General features: G+C 43.0%; 7 protein-coding genes across 7 annotated transcripts; 5 read left to right on the forward strand and 2 right to left on the reverse strand.

Annotated features, from left to right (window-relative positions):
• Nucleotides 1-512: 512 nt before the first annotated feature.
• On the forward strand, nt 513-2490 carry Bfra_011989 (putative rna polymerase ii transcription factor protein; the record flags this gene model as incomplete). Its single annotated transcript, XM_037342313.1, has 2 exons — nt 513-660; nt 716-2490. The coding sequence occupies 2 exons, from the start codon at nt 513-515 to the stop codon at nt 2488-2490; spliced, it is 1923 nt and encodes a 640-aa protein (XP_037187971.1).
• A 251-nt stretch (nt 2491-2741) lies between these two features.
• Bfra_011990 (uncharacterized protein) lies at nt 2742-4907 on the forward strand (the record flags this gene model as incomplete). Its single annotated transcript, XM_037342314.1, is given in 2 exon segments — nt 2742-3132; nt 3145-4907. 2 exon segments carry the CDS (start codon nt 2742-2744, stop codon nt 4905-4907), a joined length of 2154 nt encoding a protein of 717 aa, XP_037187972.1.
• Nucleotides 4908-5332: 425 nt separating this feature from the next.
• On the reverse strand, nt 5333-8314 carry Bfra_011991 (uncharacterized protein; the record flags this gene model as incomplete). The annotated part of the gene is made up of 7 exons (XM_037342315.1): nt 5333-6053; nt 6125-6443; nt 7391-7516; nt 7553-7821; nt 7874-8095; nt 8145-8182; nt 8210-8314. The coding sequence occupies 7 exons, from the start codon at nt 8312-8314 to the stop codon at nt 5333-5335; spliced, it is 1800 nt and encodes a 599-aa protein (XP_037187973.1).
• A 3192-nt stretch (nt 8315-11506) lies between these two features.
• On the forward strand, nt 11507-12103 carry Bfra_011993 (uncharacterized protein; the record flags this gene model as incomplete). Its single annotated transcript, XM_037342316.1, has 1 exon — nt 11507-12103. One exon carries the CDS (start codon nt 11507-11509, stop codon nt 12101-12103), a length of 597 nt encoding a protein of 198 aa, XP_037187974.1.
• Nucleotides 12104-14271: 2168 nt separating this feature from the next.
• Bfra_011994 (uncharacterized protein) lies at nt 14272-14535 on the forward strand (the record flags this gene model as incomplete). The annotated part of the gene is made up of 1 exon (XM_037342317.1): nt 14272-14535. The coding sequence occupies one exon, from the start codon at nt 14272-14274 to the stop codon at nt 14533-14535; it is 264 nt and encodes an 87-aa protein (XP_037187975.1).
• Nucleotides 14536-17968: 3433 nt separating this feature from the next.
• Bfra_011995 (putative zgc:162509 protein) lies at nt 17969-20852 on the reverse strand (the record flags this gene model as incomplete). The annotated part of the gene is made up of 10 exons (XM_037342318.1): nt 17969-18046; nt 18104-18310; nt 18400-18621; nt 18684-18875; nt 18935-19336; nt 19389-19917; nt 19974-20323; nt 20377-20494; nt 20552-20714; nt 20771-20852. 10 exons carry the CDS (start codon nt 20850-20852, stop codon nt 17969-17971), a joined length of 2343 nt encoding a protein of 780 aa, XP_037187976.1.
• A 1067-nt stretch (nt 20853-21919) lies between these two features.
• Nucleotides 21920-23223, forward strand: Bfra_011996 (uncharacterized protein; the record flags this gene model as incomplete). The annotated part of the gene is made up of 2 exons (XM_037342319.1): nt 21920-22531; nt 22585-23223. 2 exons carry the CDS (start codon nt 21920-21922, stop codon nt 23221-23223), a joined length of 1251 nt encoding a protein of 416 aa, XP_037187977.1.
• Between the last annotated feature and the right edge of the window lie 85 nt (nt 23224-23308).

Raw genomic sequence — 23308 nt, forward strand, 5'->3', positions numbered from 1 at the left:
CAAGGTAAACAGAAAAATAAATAAAACTAAGCCTTTACAAGACTAGCTCATCTACACCCACCATTATTGATGTGTCAGCATTTTTTAATGATTCCTGGCTGGATTAACAAAGGTCATCATTCATTGAAAGGCTGAATTCAAAATACGGCAAGGCACCTGGGGATATCAAAGATCTTCCATACGACTGACTACACACATACATTTACTACTTGCCTGGATATCTTTATCTAGCCAAGTACATTCTATTCGTTGAATGGAATAGTATAATATAAATCCACAAGGGGGACATAAGAAAATATAAGAGCAACTTGGCAAAAGGAAGAAACATTAAAAAGGTCAAGAACTCTTTCAACAAATACCTTCAGGCTTCTTTCCATTTTCATCTTGTATCCTCGATTTGCTCCCTTGTATTTCTGGTGAAGACAAAAATTTCCTCTGTACTATAAGAAGAACATTTCCATATTCTTTTATTCGTACGCGATAACGTGCATACTCGGGTCTTGCATGAAAACATGGCGCCACCTCCTCAAGGGCTTGCCGTATACAAGAAAAAAGATGGGACATTGAGTATATCTAAAGACGAAAAGTCCATTCAATGGTTACCTTTGAAGGCGGATGGAGGGGGAGTTACAGTCAATATTGCGGTAGAAGATATTACCAGTAGGTTTACTCGGCTTTTGGGGTTTCATTGGCTTGATATATTAACATTTTTCAGATTTGCAGCAGACACCCGAAACCGCTGCAAAGGTAATGTTGAAAGTTTTTGAAAAGTCGGCAAATTCACCTGAATCAGTGACCCATCTTTTCCATTTCAATTCCCCTGCAAATCCACGTGGGGAAGCGAATGCTATCAAAGATGCCTTGACAAATTTGATTAGTGCGTTGAAAGCGGCGGATTCAAATGTGCCCAAGGCAAATGGTCCTGGGCCTGCTTCCGCGGCCATGGCAATGGCAAGCGCTGTAGCATCAAAGCCTGGTTCTGGGAATGCCAGGTTTTATGATGATGCTCAGTTGAAGACAGATATCGAGTTGCAACAATCACTCATGAAGAAGGATCCAGCACTGCAGCGAACTTATATGGAAGCAAGACGGACCAAGCCAGACACGATATCAGATTCCCAATTCAATTCTCAATTTTGGTCTGCACGAACAAACCTTTTGCGAGCTCATGCAGTTGAATCTAGCCAAAAAAGGGGTCCTTACAATGTCTTGTCTGCCGTAAAACCACGTCAAGTTGATGGAGAGCTGAAGATGAATATCAGTGCGGAGCAAGTCCAACTGATTTTCAGTCAACATCCACTAGTCAAAAGAGTTTACGACGAGAATGTTCCTAAACTCAATGAGATGGATTTTTGGTCAAGATTTTTCCTCAGTCGCCTATTCAAAAAACTCAAGGGGGAACGCATTAGTGAACAAGATAGTCTTGACCCTACTTTTGATAGGTATTTGAATGCCAATACTGATGATGGACTCGATCGAAGACTCCTTTCTACCCACATTCCTCACATTATCGATCTTGAGGGCAATGAAGAGAACCAAGGGGGTATCAGAGCAGGCAATCGAAAGGACTTTACAATGCGACCCGAAGCATCGGGAAAAGTACCGATTGTTCGAACTCTCAATAGCTTGAGCGAGAAAATCATGGCTCATGTTACCCCATCTGATGTAGACCCCGCAGACCCTATCGGTATGGATGAGGAAACGTTCAATTCTTTGGCATTAAGAGATCTTCAGGGCGATGCAGAAGAGAACAGAATCATGCTCAACATCAAAGAGCAGAGCCAATTCCTTTCAAGCGAAAAGTCTGCCATATCTGAAGAAGCCGCTCTTTATGCAAAGCAAATACCTTCCGATATTTTGCTTGGTCTGCAATCTGATCTCGACCCCACATTAATGGGCGTTGATTTCGCTGGCGGTCTAGATCTGCGGACAGCTATCGGAGTGAATGAAGAGAGCGACAGCGAGGAAGAGGAAGAACATAAGACTCCTCATGTCGGAAGCAAAAGAAGTCTGATGGATGCCCAAAAACAAATTTTTGAGGGGATCGCATCACGACGGACAGAAATGGATGGTTCTAGTACTACATCCGCGTTAGCGGGTTTATCGCAAAAGCTTTTTGATAGACTGACACTGACACATGCCACTACTGTCGAATTTCTTCATCATTTTTGGCTTATATTCCTTTCAGGAGATCCGGATCGGGCAGGTGAGCTTGCAAAGATGGTTGAAACACTTGATAGAGCCATGGATCGGATCAATGCTGTCGCGGCTGATGCCGAATATGAGAGAGATGAGATCATCGAGAGACAGAAAGCACATCTAAGAGATGTTTGGGAGAAGACGGGGAAGAAAATAAAGTGGAACCCTGATTCCGTTGGCGGAGGTTCAAAAGTAGTCGGAGAAATGATGCAACCTACCATCAAAACTTTAGAGAAGGCATCGAGGGAGTATCGAAAAGCGTTAGCGGCTGAAGGTGTTGAGGGAACTTGAAAAATTATCCTTTTATCTAGATAGTCTTACCATAGCGTCGGCGTTTGATTGGGAAGGAATGACACTGGCATGTGAAAGTTGATAGTTCCTTCCACGACAGGGTAAACCACTTTGTAAAGTTTAATTTTCTACACAAAATATTTATTGGGTTTTTTACTTCTTTTCCTTTTTTCATGACATTACTCTCCATGCATATGAGGCTTTTCTGATTTTTGTCTTATTCATTCGCTACTTGCATTGCTTCTACCTTCATGCTTTTGGATATCATTCCTTACGTCATGGATATTATAACAGTTGTACACCCAAATCCTTCATCGCCGACTGGTAGTAGAAACCCTCTACTGCCCAGAACAACATCATCTCAGCAGACGCCGGCAAATAACATTCGACGCAAGGGATCTTTCATCAGAGCAATCCCTGATTCTTCGGAAGAATCTCCGCTGAGTTCTGACAATTCAATATTCGAAGCATTTTTGTTTTCCAATAGTAATAGTGAGGACAGTGTACACAAATCTGATACATTAACACGTTTTAAACAAGCAGCCTGCGAGGTTTCTCCATCTAATGACGAAAATATGAAACAAACATCAATCTCTATTCAACCCGAAACTACAACCACCACCGAGTTTCTCTATGGTCATGGTACGATCCTAGATACCATAACGGAACAAAAAAGTTATGGCACTATGCGTAGTGTCACCCGTACCAAATCAGCGGATGACATATCCACAATTCGTAGCGTCGCTCGTACAAAATCAGCAGATGGCATCTCTACTTCTCCACTTCTTGGTCACCGTGATAGTTTTACAATAGCCAAAAATCGTCCTCGAAATAAGCAATCTTTCAGTCTTGACGACATATGGTGCATTAAGGATTCCTATCACGAAGCATGTGCCATGATTGACCAAGCTGCCCGACGCAGATTATCCATCCACGAGGTCTATGCAAAGCCCAAAGAACCTCTTCTTGCACCCCCAGAACGCCCTGATACACCACCAGGATGTCCCTCTTGGACTGAAGCACAAAGACCTGGTCCACGCCAGCATTTAGTACCTCATCATACTCGCCTTCAAAGACTTCTAAGAATGCCGTCATCAGGGCTCACGCTTTCATCAACACCTGCGAGATCTTTCTTCACCGGGAGAGTAGTATCGGCTCCGGGACTCACTAGACTCCCTCCTCGTTTCAGAGCCCCAAGAAGTGTATACTCAGCCATCGATACTCATCCATTCAGCAGTGCACCAGTCCATAAGATTGATTCTGAACCACCAATCGAAGCAACGCGTCCTATTGTAGCACCAATCTTGAGCCATCATCCTCGAACCTCTTCACTTCCCTCAGCTGCTCCACCGACATCAACAAACCTTACCGCTAAAGGCAAAGGAAAAGCTAAATCCAAATTCGTTCGTTTCACACCCTCAGCCACTGCCCGCGACTCCGAAATACTTAATTTACAACACGCAATTGAAGCAACTAGTTCGACAGCTCTTCATCCCTTAGTCGATCACAATTCCAACGTTCATTCTGTACCAATAAAGATACCAAGATGTCCGCATAGAAAGGGAAGAAGACAAGCTATGAATGAAGTAAATCAGAGATTCAATTCTCCAGCTGAGACTTATCAAGTCCCAAGAAGCAACCAGTACCTGCCCCTTCCATCTGTGGCAACTCTTCCTAAACTGCAGATGCCTAGTATAAGAGGCTTGCGATCGATGGGCGATTCAGCCATTTCGCTTCATGCTTCTACGTATTCTGGCGAGAGACATCCTACTTTGATTGATACCAATCATGGCATCAGCAGAGATAACGATGCGATTCGCAGAGTATCCCTCTCTCCCTCTCTCATCAGCGATAGCAATGCCGAATTCCCAAATACAAGTCGAGACGATGTTGATCTCGGCATCATCGATCTGGAACATGAAAGTCGCTCAAGTGTTCATACAAGATCTCCAGGTACACCATTAACATCTCGATCAGCATCCGCAAACACGAGTGCGAATACGAGCGGGTATTTCATGACGGGTGCATTGCATATCCCGTATGTAGAGAGGGGTGAACAACAAGCGCTTAATGTGCCGATTTTAACGGGGGCTAGGATGATGAATGTATGGAGTCCGGGTTTGAGGATGGTTAGAGATGGGTATGGAACGGGGATTTCTGAGAGGAATTTTGCTAGTGCTGCGAGAGTGGAAGAGAAGAAGGATGTCGATGAAGGTCTTTGTTGGAAATGCAAAATCATAGGCGCGAAGAGGAAAGTGGAGGATTGGTTGGATAGAGGGAGTGATTGGGTTTGCTTTGTTTGTTGTGGGAGGTGGGAGGAGGGGCTGGAGGAGGAGAGGAGAGAAGTAGCGGACCAGAGAGAGGCGGAGAGGAGGAGAAGAATTGTTTTAGGGGGAGTACCGGGGGTGGGGATTTAGGCGATGAGATGAGATGATAGAATCGAGTGGATTTTACACGAATGGTGAATTGGTATAAAGAAGGTAGTCGGTAGATATGGAGGTAAAAAACGTGGAGTATGAGGATGTGCGTTAGAGAATTGAAGGGCGGGGAAATTAGAAGGCATTATTTTCACGGGGTTTCTGATTGGTATAATCACCAACTTCGACTGAGTAATATTGATACTTGTCAATAATAGCTTTAGTATTCATTCTTTCATCCATTGGGAATACTTGGAACTTTTTCAATTAGTTTAGTCCAATGAGTAGTACTAGAATATTCTCATTCATGCATACTCCATCAAAACAAAGTGGTCCCTTCAAACCTTGGTATCAATCATAATATGCACACGAACTCATTGACGCAACAACACCCCAAATAAATGATCCACGAAAACCGCCGTTCTTCATATTTCATGAACATTCTGTTTTGGAGCATAATACTCCTTCATCACATTAACACCCCCATCCATTTCTCTAGGGAGAATCTCATTCGACAACTCATTCGCAGCGGGTCCACGACCAAACGATGGCGGAGAGGTATAGATTTCTTTCGAATCTATTTCTTGCGTCACATTATGGGCACGCTTTTTTCGACGTCGTATTAAGAGGAATACAGCAGCGGCAATACCGAGGATTATGACGGCGGCAGCTATGCCTACCCCAGCTGCAATAGCAGTAGAGTTGTTGGGAGTAGGGCTGGTTAGTGGGGTTGGGGATGAGGATGATTGGGAGTTTGAAGAGGGAGAGGAGAAGGTGGCGGATTCTGATGTTTTTGTGGTCATCATGGCTCCTGATTCTCTGATAGTTGTCGTGTATACACTGTTTGTGGAGGAGGCTGTAGAGGAGGTTGTGCTGATAGATGATGTTGTTGTTGTTGTTGCTGTTGCTGTTGCTGTTTGTGAAGAGCCTATCATGGAGGCAAACACGGCATCGTCGATGTTCCATCCATTGATGTGTTCTCCGTGTACAAGGAGTGTTGAGCCAACTGTCAAACTTGTGGGTTGGAAGATGCCGCCGGTAGCAGTTTGATACTTGAGGATGTCGCCGGCGGTGAGGGTGGACATGCATTGTGTTGGGTAGTCACCGTATGAATGCGATGGAATTAAGACTGAAAGATTATAATCGCTGTGAATGTTAGTTATTTTCCCCGACAAAATCGCTCTTGCAGAATGGGCAAGAATCTTGTGATCACATACGTAGGACAACAAAAGACTTGTGTAACACCCGCACTATGAACGGAAGTTGCAACGGTGCTATACGCGGCAGGACAATTGAACGTCGGACCCAAAGATATCGTAACGCTCGATGGCTCTAGCCACCAACTGGCCATCTCATCTGCAAAACATCGCGGAGAACCAGTGTCAAGAACAGCTTGATACAAGGGATCCCATCCAAAAACTTTGGCGGCATCTTTCCCGAACCAATATACACCAAACTCGAGCATGCTGCTGTGGAAGGCCATGCTGTAGATAATGGCAACCAAGTCGTGATTGTTGCACTTGAAGTTTGGAGAATCTGATCTGGAAACTTAGTGGACACCATTTCAACAAGGAATGTCGGAATTTGAGAGACTTCGATCAATTCATAAACTATTCATTTCAGAAGGAAGAAAAGAGTGAGTTCCTAACAACAGTACAAAGAGACGAAAAGCAAAATAGCAGGATGTGGGCAGAGGAACATATACCGCCTGGATCAAAAATAAGCAGAAGGATGAGAATGTAACATAACCAAAAACCTTAAACTTTAAGATTAAATTGGCATCTCCGCAGATCCATACAATACAGATTGTAGAGCTTAATTAGGACGATAACGATAAAGCTGAAGCAAAGATATTGCCGCCGAGGTTTAGTGCTTACACCGGTGTCATGGGGTTGAATAATCCTTCGCGAATCTTGGGTGGGGTCGGGCAAATCTCTCGAGACTTCTGCGATTGATTTAACCCTTGATTCAATTGTAGAACTACATTGAATTAGTACCAGATCTTTCGATTGACTTGTTTACCAAGATCAAAGATTGGATGGATAGATAATCGTGAATATCCCTGTTTTCGATATAGGAAAGAGGGCAGGTATGTCGTAGTGGAGGAGGGGATTTCGACCCACTTCTCCTGACTGTGCCACATGGCTGCAGTGGTAATTAGCCAGATGAAGATGTTCCGATACATAAAAAAAGATACAAACTGCAGCTCAAACCTAGCAGATCGCGAGAATTTGAAGTTGGACAATTCTGTTGCAGATTCTAGCCAGAGACTAAAATATCCTTTGCCATGAGAAAGTTTTGGTTATCATCACGGGAGATATTAATAATCGAGATCATAATCTAGAAATCGTTAAAGGCAGACGTTCATCTATAGAAGCACATGTATGTACACAACCTCAACCCCTCTTCTACATGTACAATTTTGATTAAATTTTGCAGAGAATTCCAAAAAATTATAAGATCGACAATCTGAATGAAGTGACCAGCCTTCTCCAACCAAGCGGTTTGGTGATTGAAAGCGTTCTTGATGGTGTTGTTGTACTGTCCAGAGTATGTCTCGCAATCAGTACATGGGCTGATGGTATGTTCGGCACCTTCTCGGCATTCAACTACCCGTAATTCCCAGTGTTACCTGTCAAAAGAACTGGGACCTTGACACTCAATAGCGTTGATAGAGAACGTGTGAGAGGAGCTCCATTGGATACCGTCGATACCGTCTGCCTTGATCTTGTGGTCGGCACCGACTGCGATGGCGAAGGTTCGGAGGTAGCGGCAAATCGTGGTCTTGAGGGCTCCGTCAAAGAAGGAGGCGATGTTAAAGCCACTAACAACACGGAAAGTATGGATAATTTGGGTGCTGACGGTGCCGTTGTTGAGGATGAGTGGTTGGGGGTATGTGGTGTGGGAGAGTAGACTAAGTGAGGCATATTAGTGGTGTATTGAGGCAAGGGTACAATTGAACTCACGAGGTATCTTGGTAGATGAGCTTGTTGTTTGGTCCCAAGTAGTTAGAATCTGGGATAATGAATTTCTCATCATCGTCGAAGAGCGCATCAGAGGTGTTGTAATTGCTGATGGCATCGGCACGACCTCGAGCAAAGGTAAGGAAACGTTTGTTACGTGCAATAGCAGCAGTGGACCAGCGGGACAAGAAACCAGCAGTGTAGTTGCTGCTTCTGCCACTTGCCCTTTAGCCATAATTGGTGCTGTAGAGATCAAGAGTTGCGTCGATGTCACGGAGACCAGTGGATTCGTTCTTGATGGCAGCGTTGAGACTAATGAATCCCATGGTGGGAAAAGACCGTAGTTGGCATCATGCAAGATGCCACCATTGGTAGGTACGAGACTAGAAAGGTCGTCTGAGCAAGGGCTAAACTTTTCAGGTCCATTGCAAGCAGAAACTCCATTCTCAGAAATGTTTTGGCTGTTGGATATTGGTGTTTTTACGTGTCCGTCATTTGAGATATTTGCTCAAGAAACAACTAGAACTCACTATTCGGAATCATGGCTTTACCACCACTGTGGCCTCAGAACGATCTTCTCCATGTAGGTCTGGTTACGTACCCATTGAACCATCTCACCAGCATTGGTCATTATAGTTGGGAAGTCAAGACCGTTCATGAGCCCAGTTTTTTGAAGTAAGTTTTGCGTTTGATGCTTCTCTGTTTGAGAGGTACTACGGCTGTGGATTAGATCATCATTCTGAGCTTCCTGTTTCGCAACGATCAATAATCAACTAAATATCTACAATGAATCTTAACTTTTGAGGAAAGTTTATGTTGTCTTTCGGCAACGAATTCCCCCCCCCCCCCCAAAATCTTCAGAATATGGAGTTTGGATGAGAATAACGCACGGGAGGCGACTTGGGGGCTGCGAAAGTGATCTGTGCAATTCATGATTTGCCTAAGCCTATCGAAAGAGATTTTTCGGGGACGGTTACAAATATTTAATGGCAATTCGAGACCAAAAATTTGTCATTTCATAATCTTCTTATTTTATAATGTGTTTCCATTCAGCTTCCTTTGGCACATAAATTTCAATGTTTACCTGAGAATTTGCTCGTTTCAACCGTATTTTGCCTGATTGTCTACGATTGTTAGAAGGCCTAATTGTAGCAAACAATGTAGAACCAAAAATCATGTCATTTTAAGACCTGGGTAAGCAGCAAATGAAAACTAAAGCTGAATGAACACAGCATAAAACCATGAGTTACCACTGCCTGAGTAGACATGAGTACTACGAAGAGGAACTGCCAAGGCAGCATTCATAACAGTTCGTGTTCTTGAGGCTTGAGTATGCCATGGCATAGATTTGACTTTGCTGTCTAAAATGTCCCCCGACCTAAAGGATGGTAACCTTCTGACTCTTCTTGCCCTTAAGAGATGAGGTTACATCGTCATGAGAGATCGTAGTTCCCTATTGTAGCGAATTTGACTCTCTAATTTCTATAAAGTTCATGTCACCTGCTCTACCGGTAGCCTGTCTAGGAGAAAGTCTCTCTTCCCTGATAAACATACGAAAATCAACAAACTTTTAGGAAGCTGGATCATCTTTGCTTCTCATATCACCACAACACTAGGCATAGGAGTTGACATCATCGGAAGTGAATAATTTCTAAGAGTCTGGGCTATGAAAGCGCATCAAGACGAGATTATACACGCGATATTTGTTTCCGGAGAACGGCCAGTAATGGGGCATTGCCACTCTTCATTCTAGTAAATAACAGATTAAACGTTGCTTGAACAGTATGGTATATAGATTTACTTTTGAACCTGAGGGGGTTGACTTGTGTCTAGCCAGGCAAGGCTAGCTTGGTGATTGTCGGAAATTCAGAATCTCGCTAAATTGATCGACTTCGTACTGCTAGGTCCAGGATTATACCATGGAACCTTAATCGTGCAAAATTGACGTCTGATGCTTACAACAACCATGATTCCTTTCATCTGGCTGGCTAACATATTTCCTGTTAATGCTACCATTACATGGGTCATCACCTATGAAAGATTGAGACTGTTGACGTAAAGCAAAGGGGGAAGTTAGTGCATCTTTAGTTGTAGGAAGCTCTGCACATGTTTGGTCTGAGCCATGTCGAGCTTCTCGGAAGGACTGATAGTTTGCTCTTTCAAATAGCGTCGAAGTCATGCCTCAGCAGGCCTTGGTTGATCATGAACGTGAATCCACACGACAGAAATGCACACCCATTGGTTGTGCAAATTTCGACAGAGACACTAGTGTCATTTAAATTGTGGGTGTGGGGAAGAACTTTAAATTTTTATTATTATGGACAATCTCAAAGGCGGGATTTATCTGTTAGTTGTGATGCTGTTCGGCTTTTGGCTCTTGTCAATAGGACACCCGCTGTTAGAAACCTAGTAGTATTCTCCGGTACAGAGACCAAGGCTACGTGGCGAGATGTGCTGGCCCCGAGAAAGATTCAGTGATCAACCTTTGCCGAAGCAAGTATTGCAGTGTTCAAAGGGCTAAGTCGAAGAGATACCTTGAATGATCCGCAGTTCATGGCTTTAGTGGAAGTTGATGCAAGAATATGGAAGAGATGTACTGCCCAGTACGAGCATCAACACCTCTGATAAAGCTTTCAGAGTTGGCGTCTTATGAATGCTGGGAAATTTTCGCGATAGATTTTCAAGAAATACTGAGGTGTGAATTGTTTTCTTGCTAGTCATTTCAGTCGAAGGGAATGCATACGTTAAGAAAAGTGAAATTTTCATTTAATCAACTATAACTTGACGATTTCACGAACAAATAGTACAAATTTGCATAAGCAATGGATAAAATTGGTGTCTTGCCGAGATAGCATTCATTGTTTAATTCTCGCATTAGCAACGATAAACCCTCGATCGACTCTATATAATTTACTACCTAAAGAAGGAACGTGAGACAATTTCAGTATTGTAGTTTCAGCTCCAAGTGTTCGTATTAAGCTTCCTCAAATTTGAAGATATCATGCAGATCATTGTGAACTGGCTGGCTGAAGGGATTAAAGTGTGCATTAGCTCGCTTATGCTGCATTACGTATCGCAAGCTAAGCGCTACTAAGTCTTGTGCTACGTGCATATGTCATGTATCTGACTAGTTTGAGATGACTTTGCATTTTGTTCCTGAGCAATTTCGTATTTATGCAGAGTGCTATGTAGTTAGGTTGTCATCCCCAATGTAAGGGCTAGGGGGCTAGCTACCAATCGGAATTCGGCGACAAACTTTTGCGAGATTATCATCCGTCGGGTGCTTGTGCAGTGTGCCATCCATCTACATGATGAAAGGAGAACGATTATCAATTCTCCAGTTCTCAAAATGCTACACCGCAATTGATTCAGCTGATAGATGATGCATGTTTCATCACATCTTCTTACAATATGGGGTATCTGGTAACAAGTCTTACTATAAATGACAAAATCTTTCCGTCGACTCTTGACCTCTAAAACAATGTAAATATACTTCATCCATATTTCTTCTCGTCAAGGAAGTAGAATTTGTTTCGAGACTAAAAACAACCGGTACGCTCTTCATTACTTGCAAGTCGAGAGAAGCAGAGATTACTGACCCGCGCAACCCAGCACCGACGCCGGATTAACCACACGATGCATTTTTTGACCCTTTCCAGTATCCTGGCTCTTTCTTCAACGGTCCTCGCAGGCCAATGCTACAACTACATGGAGGGCGTGCGGAAAGTGCAATGTGTCCAAAAAAGCGAGCTATCACAATTCGGCTCCAACTACTGCGATGAAAATTGGAGCAAGCTTGTGGGAGACTGGACCGAGTACAAAGATCGAAGTGGGAACACGGCGAATATTGGCAAGGTGGCCAATTTTAGCTCCAAAGAAGCCTGCGTTGTTGCCTTTCTGCAAGTGGTGGAAAGATGTCACGATGACTGGGGTGGTGGTCTGTGGGTTGATGAGGGGGCTTTGTTGAATATCAATTTCTGCAAGTGGGAGGCGGAGCCGAAGAGAGTTCGATATGATGCGTTGAATGCTAGACCTGAGGAAAAGAGAGTCGCATGGGATGGATTGAAAAAAGAGTCTGAAGCTGAAGGGTCCAGACCTACAGCTCCACGAGTTCGATACCAAGGACCCCGAGAAGCGAAGAGAGTAGCCTGGGACGGACTCCCAGGTGACCATGAGCACACTGCCAAAAGAGTTGGATATCAAGGATTGAGACTTCGATCTCAAGAATTGTGAAAGGGAAGTGGGAAAGTAGATGTGATCTTATTCTCATCTTATTCTTTTATCGCGCTTCTCGGTGCAGTTTTGCAGCTGTTTGTGGATAATGAGATGAAAAATCAGCAGCATTTCTGTACACTGTATGGTGCTTTGACGGACTGTAATTGCCCACGATGAACTGGAAGTAAATTCTTGCCGGTTTTATATCATTTACTTCGATAGGAGATCAGCTTCATGAAAGCGAATTCATATCATTTGTGTCCTACGTTTAGCTTCTTCTTCAGCGTACTTACAATTACATCTGATGATTTCTATACTCTCTTCTTTATGAATACAAAAATCTTATGGTCCCTGAGTCCCTAGAAGCGTAGAGAATCAAAAAATCCGAAATTCAATCCTGACTACTCTGTGCATGATCAAGAGACATTCAAGTAACATCACTCTGAGGAGATATGAACAGACTCGGTGGTGACTATCAAAACGGAAGAAAGTTCCATCAAAGCACGGGATCCTAATGACGAACACGAGATAGTATCAAAAACTATCATTTCTGTCCTCGTATCCTCCCCGTAAAGATGAATAGTGATTTCATGCAATTCTACTAAGTGGAATCATCATTCTTGAGCAAAGCAACGTAACGCATAACACTCCGCACTACACAGCATCGTGATTTCCAAGGCAAGGTGTTTACCCACACATCGCTGACACGATGTAAAGAAGAAGGAAGATCTCTCTAAAGACTGTGAGAGATAGCAAGGATAAACTGTTGATTTACGGACGTTGATGGCGTAAGTATTGCAAAACACACCAAAAAGCGGCCATAATTTTCCCAATTTTTATTATTTAAACCGATTATATCTTTACATTAACTGAAAATTCATAAAACGAACTCTAAATAATGAAGATATCATAAATTAATTTCAACCTTAACAAAATCATTCAAATTTATTGAAATTAATACTTTTTTCTTTTAAAATCTTATTCTAAATCTATTTAGAATCTATTGTAACCTTCAAAAGTTTCAAAAGCTTAAAAAGCTTGAATGTTATTTGAATTAAAAAATTCAATAAAAAAGCTCAAAATCTAAAAATTTGAGGGGAAAATAATCAGATATCTAGTATAATTAATTAAAGTAGGTGCCGGGACAGGGATCATGTGACCGTACTAGCGCAAGCGCTAATGCCTCGGCACTATAGCATATACGTTTCGTAGCCCTAGCTTTTAGAACCTCAAGCAATATTACAACAGTGTGAACCATAGTACTATATTGACTTCACCATCCCCATGGTGATACCAACAGTAGGATTGAAATTTGATGAAGCAACAACTTTTGTCAAAAACAGAATTTATAATATTTACATTATCTATCCAGAATTCAAAACATGAAGAAATGTCCCGCAAGGATATTCGAGCGAATTTGGAATGTGGGCCAAGTAGCAGCTGACGGGACGGGCCGGAGAATTAATTCTAGGAAGTGATCTCTCGGGTGTGATATATCTCTCGGTTCTTGGGGTAAAACTAGCGTTCGAGGAAGATGCCGAGTAGGCACAATTTGTTGATCAGTGCATCAGGCTATTGATTATATCATCAAAAGGAAATGATCGGCTTCGTTCTGGAGGTCTCATAATTAGCGTGATATGCCGGTGAGCTTACCGAGTGTGGGGTAAGCTAACAATCGTATTATGATGCTCTGTGACCCAATTTTGAATTTGGGTAGATATCATACATAAAATGATCGAAGGCTAATATGAATGGCGTAGCTGATGAGATACAGAGGCACTGCAAGAGCCATCATGTAATTGGTTGCACCATATTTTGTGGGGTACTCAGACCGCCAGGCGACGAAAATTGAAAATGATAGCCCAAAGTATAATGCGAGTAGGTAGCTGAAATTATCTGGAATAGGCAGAAAATATGGATTATCATCACGTACACTGTGTCTTACCAGCGACATGTCATGGAGGCTGAAGCGGAAAAAGTGAGACTGCTGGCAGAAAACGACGTCAGGCTGGATTTCACCTCCTGAAGCTTCGTTTTCGATAGAGGTCTCTGTATATAAAAAGCCTTTCCCAGATAATCACATCAGAACCATCAAGCAACTTTCACATCATCAAATCCCAACAGCTACTTCGAAAACATTACCTTTTCTCAATATCAAACAAAGACTTCCTCCCAACAGTTTCATCATGAAGTTTATCTATTTCGGAATCCTCCTCGCTGCAACCACCGCATATGCCTGTGGAGACAACGCCTACAGGTGCAAGAACCCCGACAAATCAGTAAGTGAAGAGTGGGATGCCACCCACAAGATTTGTAACAATCTCAAGGAGGACGATTGTTATTGTTCTCACTGGGCCGAATACTACTGCGATCCCTATGGCGATAACATTCAGAAGTTCAAGGATCAATGCGAGGATCAAGGTGAAAACTGGTACTGGAATGAATGTTAAGCAATGTAGGAAACTCTTATCTGTGCGGATTTTTCCCAGGCTAATTTTTGATCAGTTCTCATGACATCATCTTATTGGGCCTGTATGCAGATGGAGCTTGCTTTACTCATCTGAGCTCGATGGTCCAGGTGTTGATAGAGAGGATGGAAGGACATAATGAGAAGTGATAAACAGATGTTGCGTTGGTTCGGAACTCAATATTTGTTATTAAGTGTGTGCCTCAGCGTTATCTAAATCTTGTTGCATATCGAAAGTTTGTTCAGATATTGTTTGAGAAGCCCGAGAAGCTTTAAAATACAATGTTTTTAGCTCTCTCGCAAGTCTACCATATGTATCTCAGCTGAGGGTCCTTTTAAGCTAGATACTCAATCAAGGAAACTTATATGCTGCACACTAAATGAAAAGAGAGAGATTCATCTTCTCCAGCTGCAATTGTGAAAGTTGTGAGGTGAAATTCCTAGGTGAAGATATTTGGGTACAAGAATGTGTTAATCACGGCAAAAGTTCATCCCAGTACCCTGATTACGTGAGGAGGTTGAAACTCTGCATAAATCAAGTATACGAGCTAAACCATTTGCTACTCTCTAAAATACTTCTTCAATTGTCTCATAACTAGGTCCTTGTCTAATGAGTGTAATGTAGCTAGTAACGTGGCAGGCTCACGTACCCAAGTGCCAAACAACATCATCTGAGTCCTGATATCTCAGCTTCCAGATTAATCAAACCAAACTCTCCTGATCCTCACAAAAGAAGATATGAAAAGCCTCATGTCAAACAAAAATGCAGCGCTGCCAACGTAAAATTCCAGAATTATCCCAAATTCGAAAACAAAACAACAGATAAGATTTCTTCAAATGTCAAAACTGTTCACCGTCATCCATTTTTCTCTATCAGTATCGCGATAAGCAACGAAACTATTCCCAGGTCCTAGCAAGCATCTTGCAAAATGCTATCTCAATATTATAAATAACGTAAATATCAAGTACATATCCACTCTTTCACTTCTGAGTATACAGCTCCAGTTAGATAATAGCGTGCGAACCAATATGCACAGCCCCACCCAAAACTTGTTTCAAAAGAGCCAGTATAGGAAATCATAGCAAGGAAGTACACACGCTCCGGGCTTCTCTCCCCTCAGTCTACATCCCCACCCTAGCAACAAGAAAATCTAGCGAAAACCCCTGACAAATCAACCAAATCAATCAAAATAACCAAACCCGTACTCCTCAACCACATCAGCCGACTCAATTAGAAAAGCCCTCGCTGATTACAATCAATCCAATTACTACCTATCTATCAGGGTGCTTGAGCTTCAAACATTCCATATGATACCGAGTTAGTTCAAAAACTTTAATGTTATGAGTTGCGCGCGCTAAAAATTTTCAATACACTCTTTGAATGACCTTTTCCCTACTACTGATCTAACGATTTAGATAATAGACAATACACAATCAATAAAATCTCATCAAGCATATCATAGATACCATATTCACCACCACACCCATTACCGGCACAACACTATCTCTAACCATCGATACCAAAACACAACCAGAAACCAAAGTATAATGTTCAAAAAGGACCATTTTCACAGCCATGCGAACCCTAAAAGGAAAATTACATTACCACACTCCTTTTCCCTCAGAATATACATTACGAACCCCTCTCCCCGATCAAAAACAAAGTTTTTCTCCATCACAAACTCAAACACGAACAATATCTTTCACACACCCGATTCCGGAATCCAAATCAAATCATTGCGATTCCCGTATCTATCGTATAAATAAATTACTAGAGCTAGACGGGACCCAACCCTTCCACCACCTCTCCCTCTCCCCTACTCCCTCTTCAAGGCACCCCAGAACATTAAATTCAATTTCAGATTCAAATTCAACTCCAATCTCACACTTCTACCTCACATACTCTTCCCATATCCATACTCCACACTTCAATTTGAAGATATTTTATTAGATAAGCACTACCTACCTATTAAGCGAATTATCACCCCCATCGGAAAAACAGTCATTCCACCAAACTTGAGATTCCACGTTCAAACAAACATTGCCATATATATACAGATAATCAACAACACAAGCCTGATATGATGCTTTCCTTAATTTATCAATCACCATATAAAACTCCATAATCGCTCATCTTATTGCAAAGAAATTCCGAGGTAGATCCAACCAGCATGTCATCATTACATTCAATGACACAATGCTAGCAGCAGAACTTCCTATCGTGCTCATCGCTCGCTTAGCCTTTTCCGTATCCCCACCAACACCAACACCATAATATCATTGCGAAGAAATAACTACCTCACTTATATTTTCCCCTCTCAATCAACCAACCAACCAGCGAACCAATATCTTCCACCTCGTAAAATCCCTCTCACTCCGGGAAGAAGTCATCGAAAAAAGCAAGTCGACGTATCTACTCCGCTCTTCGAGGAACAGAAATGAGTATAACTCCTACTTGAAATCCGCGTCATGTAATCATTTAAGCAGATTAGATAAAACGTTTCACAAGGCCATGATCCTAATGCAGAAGAAAGGCACATACATAACCACTGCCGATATCTCAATTATGTACATAAGTATTGCATACCCAGAACAACATCCGATAAGACAGCCATACAACCGCTTGAGACTCTATACATTATCAATCTCGGTATCTAGAACTTGGGAAGTAGAGATATTCAAACGCCATGTTTCGAGAAGGAATTCTTCTCTCGTTGGGACGGAGTTGTTGATGTGTGTACAGGAGGTACATGTACTTCTCATCTCATCCCCATTATTTCACATTCTCCTTGTCATCTCTATATGTACATATCATGGGCTATCGAAGCTCACAGATACTCCGTGGAAATGCCGTCCGAACTAGATACCCGATTCTCGTCAATCATAACATTCGATCTCCCCGCTACGGTCACATTCTTCATACACATAGACACCTTTGTTTCAAATATCCAGCATATCCAGCATCTCCAAACATCGATAGTTTCAATGTAAGAAGGTGCTTTTAGGGCCACTTCAGAGTATTATGGAAAGAAATTTGAGACCGAGGTGCTGTTAGCGAAAAATGAAAAGGAAGAGGTGATAGAAAGCATAGGGGCCAAAGAATAGGATGGGAGTGGAGATGCAGATAAGAGGCAACATTTACGATGCAAAAAACATGGCTGAGAGCCAAGAAGGGGGGGAGATTAGACGCGAGTTATGTTACGATTACAAATTACGAACAACCGTCTTAGTATGAATTCAATTCGGATACTTGCAACGTTTTCTCCGAAAGATATTGTGAAGAGAAACCTCATTTTCCAGTATAAATCAGGTAATTTAATCGCATGTAAGTATATCAAATATGAAAATATGTTTCATTGTCACCCCAAAATTGCCATTCTCTTTACCGAGACAATCCTAACAAGGCTATCTCTTCCTTAATTTCTTCTTGGGCGGCGCATGGACGCAACATATTCGTTAGGCGATTTAAGCTGCACGATATCCTTCTTAAGCTCCTGCCATTCCAATCTCATTAGCTTTTCTGTACTCGAAAGTTTTATTATATAATTTACCTCGATAGATTGATCTTGGTGAGTTTTCCCCATGTATTTTAGCTCTGGGTTGACGTCCTCTATCCTAGAATTGATCTCTTTTCTGGCTTCGTCGGTCCCCTGTTGAATTGCCAGCTGCTGTCGTTTGGGAGGGTCCGGGAACTTGAAGCGACTCTCGAGCAATTCTTTTTCCTCCTCATTCAGCTTCCTCTTGACTTCGAATATTTGCTGGTAAGAAGAAAGCGGAATTAGCAATTGCATTTGATGGATCAATTCTACACGAAAAAGCATAAAAGACTCTGACTATCGGGACTTACCTTCTCAACAATTTGGTCTACTTGGCCTTGAATACCCTTCTTCCAATCCTCGATCTTGTTCAATTGACTAGCAAAATCCGATCCCTTTGGGAGTCGGGTCATGAGATCGACGAGATGAAGACCATCGACCAGATGAGGGTTGTAAATGTCCTTGTACATTTTGGCAATATCTTTGAATTGCTCGAAACTGGCCCATATTTGAATTGCGTTTGTTTGCAGAAGCTGAGCAGAGTTAGCGTGGTTTATGTCGGAAATGTTTGCACTAGTGGGAAATAACTACTTACGATGAGATCGAACATCAATTTATGATTATTGATGATATTCTCGACCCTCCCTGTAAATGGTTCGATTTGGGACATCATCACCGTGTCCACTCTGGTTTTGAACGTGCGGAAAAAGATCAGCATGCGCGTAATGTGATCCTTCAACGTTATGACGTAGTCTATGCAGTCGTTCAGGACTTCCTTAATATCTTTCTGAACGATAGTCAGTAACCAAATCATTTTTATCTTCATTGACACCCGAATGCCCTTACCAGTGTCAACTTTGCTCCGGCAAGATTCTGCCCCTTGGCTGTGATCTCGCTGACGTTGGATTGCAGTTCTACAAGGTCTTTCTTCATTTGATCGAGCGCGATTTTGGCGGTTGTGTGGCCCTCTCTCGCAGTCTCTACCAAGAAGCGATGGGCCGACACGACATGCTGACTCACACTCTGTCCTGCTACGGCAGGTGGCGATGCGAGAGCCAGGTTAACTGGGGACATAGCGGGCCGAGAGACTTGTTTGGATCCTTTCCGGGCGACTTCAATCTCCTGGACAGTGGCCAAGCCTTCTTCCACTACATCAAGCCACTTCTTAATTTGCTTTTCCGTGGGCTGCTCCCAGTCCTTGCCCACCGTCTTTGCAGTTTTAGCCAACTTCTCGAGGTCGTCAAGTACCTATGGACCTATTAGCAGTGCTATGACACCTTCAGAATGAGGGAACTTTTACCGGATCCACTGTATCAATTGCACTAAGCAATTTCTTTCCTGTCTTAGAGTTTTTCTTATCACTTGATTTTTTCAAGATTTCGCTGTTCATGTTAAGCATTTTATTCACAATCACCAAATCCCACTGCCTCCCGTCTCGCGCTGCAGCCTTTTCACTGTCTCCCACGCCAGTCACCAAGTTCCATTGGATCCCATCCTTGTCGTCGCCTTTCAAAAGACCTTCAAGCTGTTCCAGGGCCTTCCTAATCAATCCAGCTTGAAGATGGGCTTTGTCGTCCCCAACACTGCTCTTGGCCTTGGTGTCATCCTCGTCATCGGTGTCATCCTTGTCATCGGTGTTTTTTGAACCTTTTCCTGCTGTATTCTGTTTCAAGGGATTAGCAGAATCCAGAATTCCGTTGGCAGCATTGGCAAAGGCGCCACCGCTTTTGACCATCGCGACTGCCGACCCAATGTTGCCCAGCGCCGTGAAAAGTCCAGTCACGCTGTCAGCGAGACTTTTGAAGATGTCCATCTTTGCAAGTTCCATACTGTGAGCAAATGTTAGTGCTAGTCAAATGACACGAGAAAAAGAAAATTCACACACCCACGAGGAAAATCTCTCAATTCTCTGTCGAGACTTTCTTTCAATTCAGCAACTTCTTCCTTCTTGCTCTCCAGCTCTAACTTCATCCGGGCCTCCTCTCTCTCGTAATGCTCTCTGCGTGCTTTATTCATAATGGCTTCCTTCTCGTTTTCCAAAATGGCTCGCGTGGCTCCCTGATCTCGGTCTTCACATGCCTGATGAAGGTCCTTGACAATCCCTTCCCAGTTCACAAAGTCCTTGAGCATCCCTTCAGCAGATTTGAGGCAATTTTCAGACAATTTTGTAAGCGTCCTTAGCTCTACTCCTACGTTGGTATTTTGATTAGAGAGTGCCTCAAAAATAGCATAAACCTGTCAATAGGTGTTAGCATCATGGAGTGCGAGAGGATTTAAATCTTCCCTACCGAATCCTCGACGGCACTAGATTTCTGGTGGATATTTTCCATGTGCTCGAAAGCATTGCCAAACGCAGTTCGACCAACGTTACCAACTTGAACCAGAGCACCTTGAAGAGAGTCGTTCCTAAATGTGGATCAGCCTTAGACAAACCTCAGAGAGATTGGACAAGAACCAACTAACTTTCGGAGATATTGAAAGTCCGGATTATGATATAGCTCTAATCCTGAGGCTTCAGGTCTTGCGGCGACGGCAGCACACATGGCTAACAGCTGAATGCAAGCCGGTGCTACGGAAAGAACACCCATCCATTCGAAATTAGTCTCCCAATTCTTAGCTTTGATATCTATACTCAATGGTCAATCACTGGGGGTTCAAAATTCAGGGACAATGAACTCATACCATCCATCACTTGCCAAACTTGAGCAACCTCCTTCTCGCGGAGCTTGTCCATCTGGGCATTGGTTATAATATCGGTCGACATGTTGATCGGCTGAGTTACTGTTCATGTGAAGTGTATTCTGAGTTCTATCGGTAATGAAACAGGATTACGAAGCAGGTGGGAATATACCTCTTATACAAGTTTGTATCTGCTTTGTTTGCCGCAGAAGATGAAGCTGTACCCCATTCAACAATGACGGAGAATACTGATCTCCTTCTGAGCTGAGTTCAGCTGGCACTCATCAATTAGATTTCAGCGAGTCGTGCGAAAAAGTGGGTATGCCTCATTTCGATTGGTTGAATCCGCTACAAAAACCACAGAATGGAAAAATCCCTTGCAGATAATTAGAAGATCTGCACGCTTCCGCGGAGGGTACCTGCACAAGGTCATTTTGATCACAATTTAGATCCCGTGCTTGCATGAAAAGAGCATCCGTTCGTTCGTGCCAATTGAGCTTTTTAATCCGCAGATCCAAACACGCCATGTCCAGGAACTTCAGAAGAAAGCAGCTGAGGAAGCTTGGTATTGCCAATCCTAGAATATAGGGGTCCAATAGTGTGAGACAGACCTGTTTTCAAAACGATCATTGGTTTCTATGCAAAGCAGGCAGTGACAAGTGTTCAAGCCCCACTTTTAAAAGTTTGCAAACGCATCAAAGAACTAGTAGGGTAAAGCTCAACAACACGTTCAGCTTTCATCCAAGATTACCCCATGATGATCTTCCCCGCATGCTTAGTGATTGAGACTCAGCTCCGAATGAATATTTTAGGTCATTTTGTAGAAGTAAAGCATGATATGGAAACTAGGTGGAAGATCTTTCTTCGCGTTGCAATTTCGTAAGATTTGAGGGTATTCGGAACAGGGCTCAAGATCAAAGATCTGAGCCTATAGGAAACTAGATTCAGTGCCGTTAGGGTGATATTGCAAGTCAGTTTCCCGCCATTATTAGATCATCAGAAAGATGCAATCTCAACACTTGCTCCCTTATTTTACGGATTCGCGGCAATATATTATGTAAAACGTATACAGATTTCCGAAGACGCAGCAATCATCCCACAGATAAACTTATCAGCTCTCGTTCTTCATACTCATTGAGTACACTATTCATCATGCTGAGCTTGCAATTACGAAGAACCGTTCCAGCTTACCAGAAGCTGCTCATATTCTCTACAGTTCCAACCTTCCTTTTCACAGGCACGAGAGTCACGAATTTGTCTGCTCATCCATGCCAAAATGGCGGCCCATGGCATACACCAGTCAATCCAACCTGGAGACAGGGTCGCTTCTACGCAATCACTCGGAGGGAACCAAGGCAAGTAAAGCATATAGTAGACGTTTTGACAGTCTATAGCTCAGGTCGGCAGCTTCAAACCAAAATCAAAAAGCTGGAAGGTGACGCCAAAGTTCATTTGGATGTGACTGCTAGGGTAGACATGAAGCTCATCCCCGCCTATGCGACCTTGCTCGACTTAACGATGAAGATGGTCACGGATGCGAAGCCCCCTGAGCTATGGAACCAAAGTCAAAATGGGGAAACCTTTCGCCAACAATTCCCAGAATCTCTCCGTCTTACAGTGAAGTGGATACAGAACAATTCCAAGGCACTCAAACCTCCTCCACATAGCGTGGTAGATCTGGCACAGTCAGCCGTCAGACCCTTCGAGGATGCCCGGGACTTGTGTCTTACAACGCAAAACCGTCTGGGTAGAATTCATGAGCAGGTATTAACTCAATCAGCCCTATTTGATCTCGCAGCTAAAAAGAATAAAACCAGATCATGGACATGCAACATAACATCAGCGTTTTTAACATAGAGCTGGAACGAGCAGATAAAATACATCCCAGAGACAAAAAGATGCTTGCGCAAAGACGTGATAACGCAGTAAGCCGCCAGTTTGTCACACAGAACGAAGCATATACAGACGCTCTGAATGATGCTAAGTACGCTCAAAACGCGATAAACCTACTTAATCAGTATGTTCAGCCATACTTCGACAGCGGGGAGCTCAAGAGTCTTGGAGATGAGGTTGGTCTGCTATTAGATCGCACAATCACCCAGAAAGACGTTTTGGAGCGAATCTTAACAGATCATGTGCGGGGAACGGCGATCATGGCCAACACCTGGTTCCGACCGGTATTCCACCATCGATTTGCCGAAAAAATCTTGGATATACTGGCTCTGGCTCCCCCATCCGAGATGATGCTTCCATACATGCGAAGCATCCTCGCCCTTCTCTCATGGCCTGGTACTTCTGTCCTGACACCAGACTCGGACAGCCTCGCGAGATGGAGAAGAAGGCCACAGTCCAATTTGAGAACACGCTTGGAGGAAATTGTAAATATGGCAGATGTTTATCAAAAGCGATTCCCTTACCGGGAATCTGAGTCTGCCCTTAGGCGGTATATGAACTGATTTCTCTACAATATTGGCAGATAGGTGGATACTTATCCTATGTATATTGCGGAGCGTGTACTTTAAAAAATAGAGATAATATTGA

The sequence above is a fragment of the Botrytis fragariae genome, assembly GCF_013461495.1.
Source record: "Botrytis fragariae strain BVB16 chromosome Unknown tig00000255, whole genome shotgun sequence".
In the NCBI taxonomy this organism is placed as follows: Eukaryota; Fungi; Ascomycota; class Leotiomycetes; order Helotiales; family Sclerotiniaceae; genus Botrytis; species Botrytis fragariae.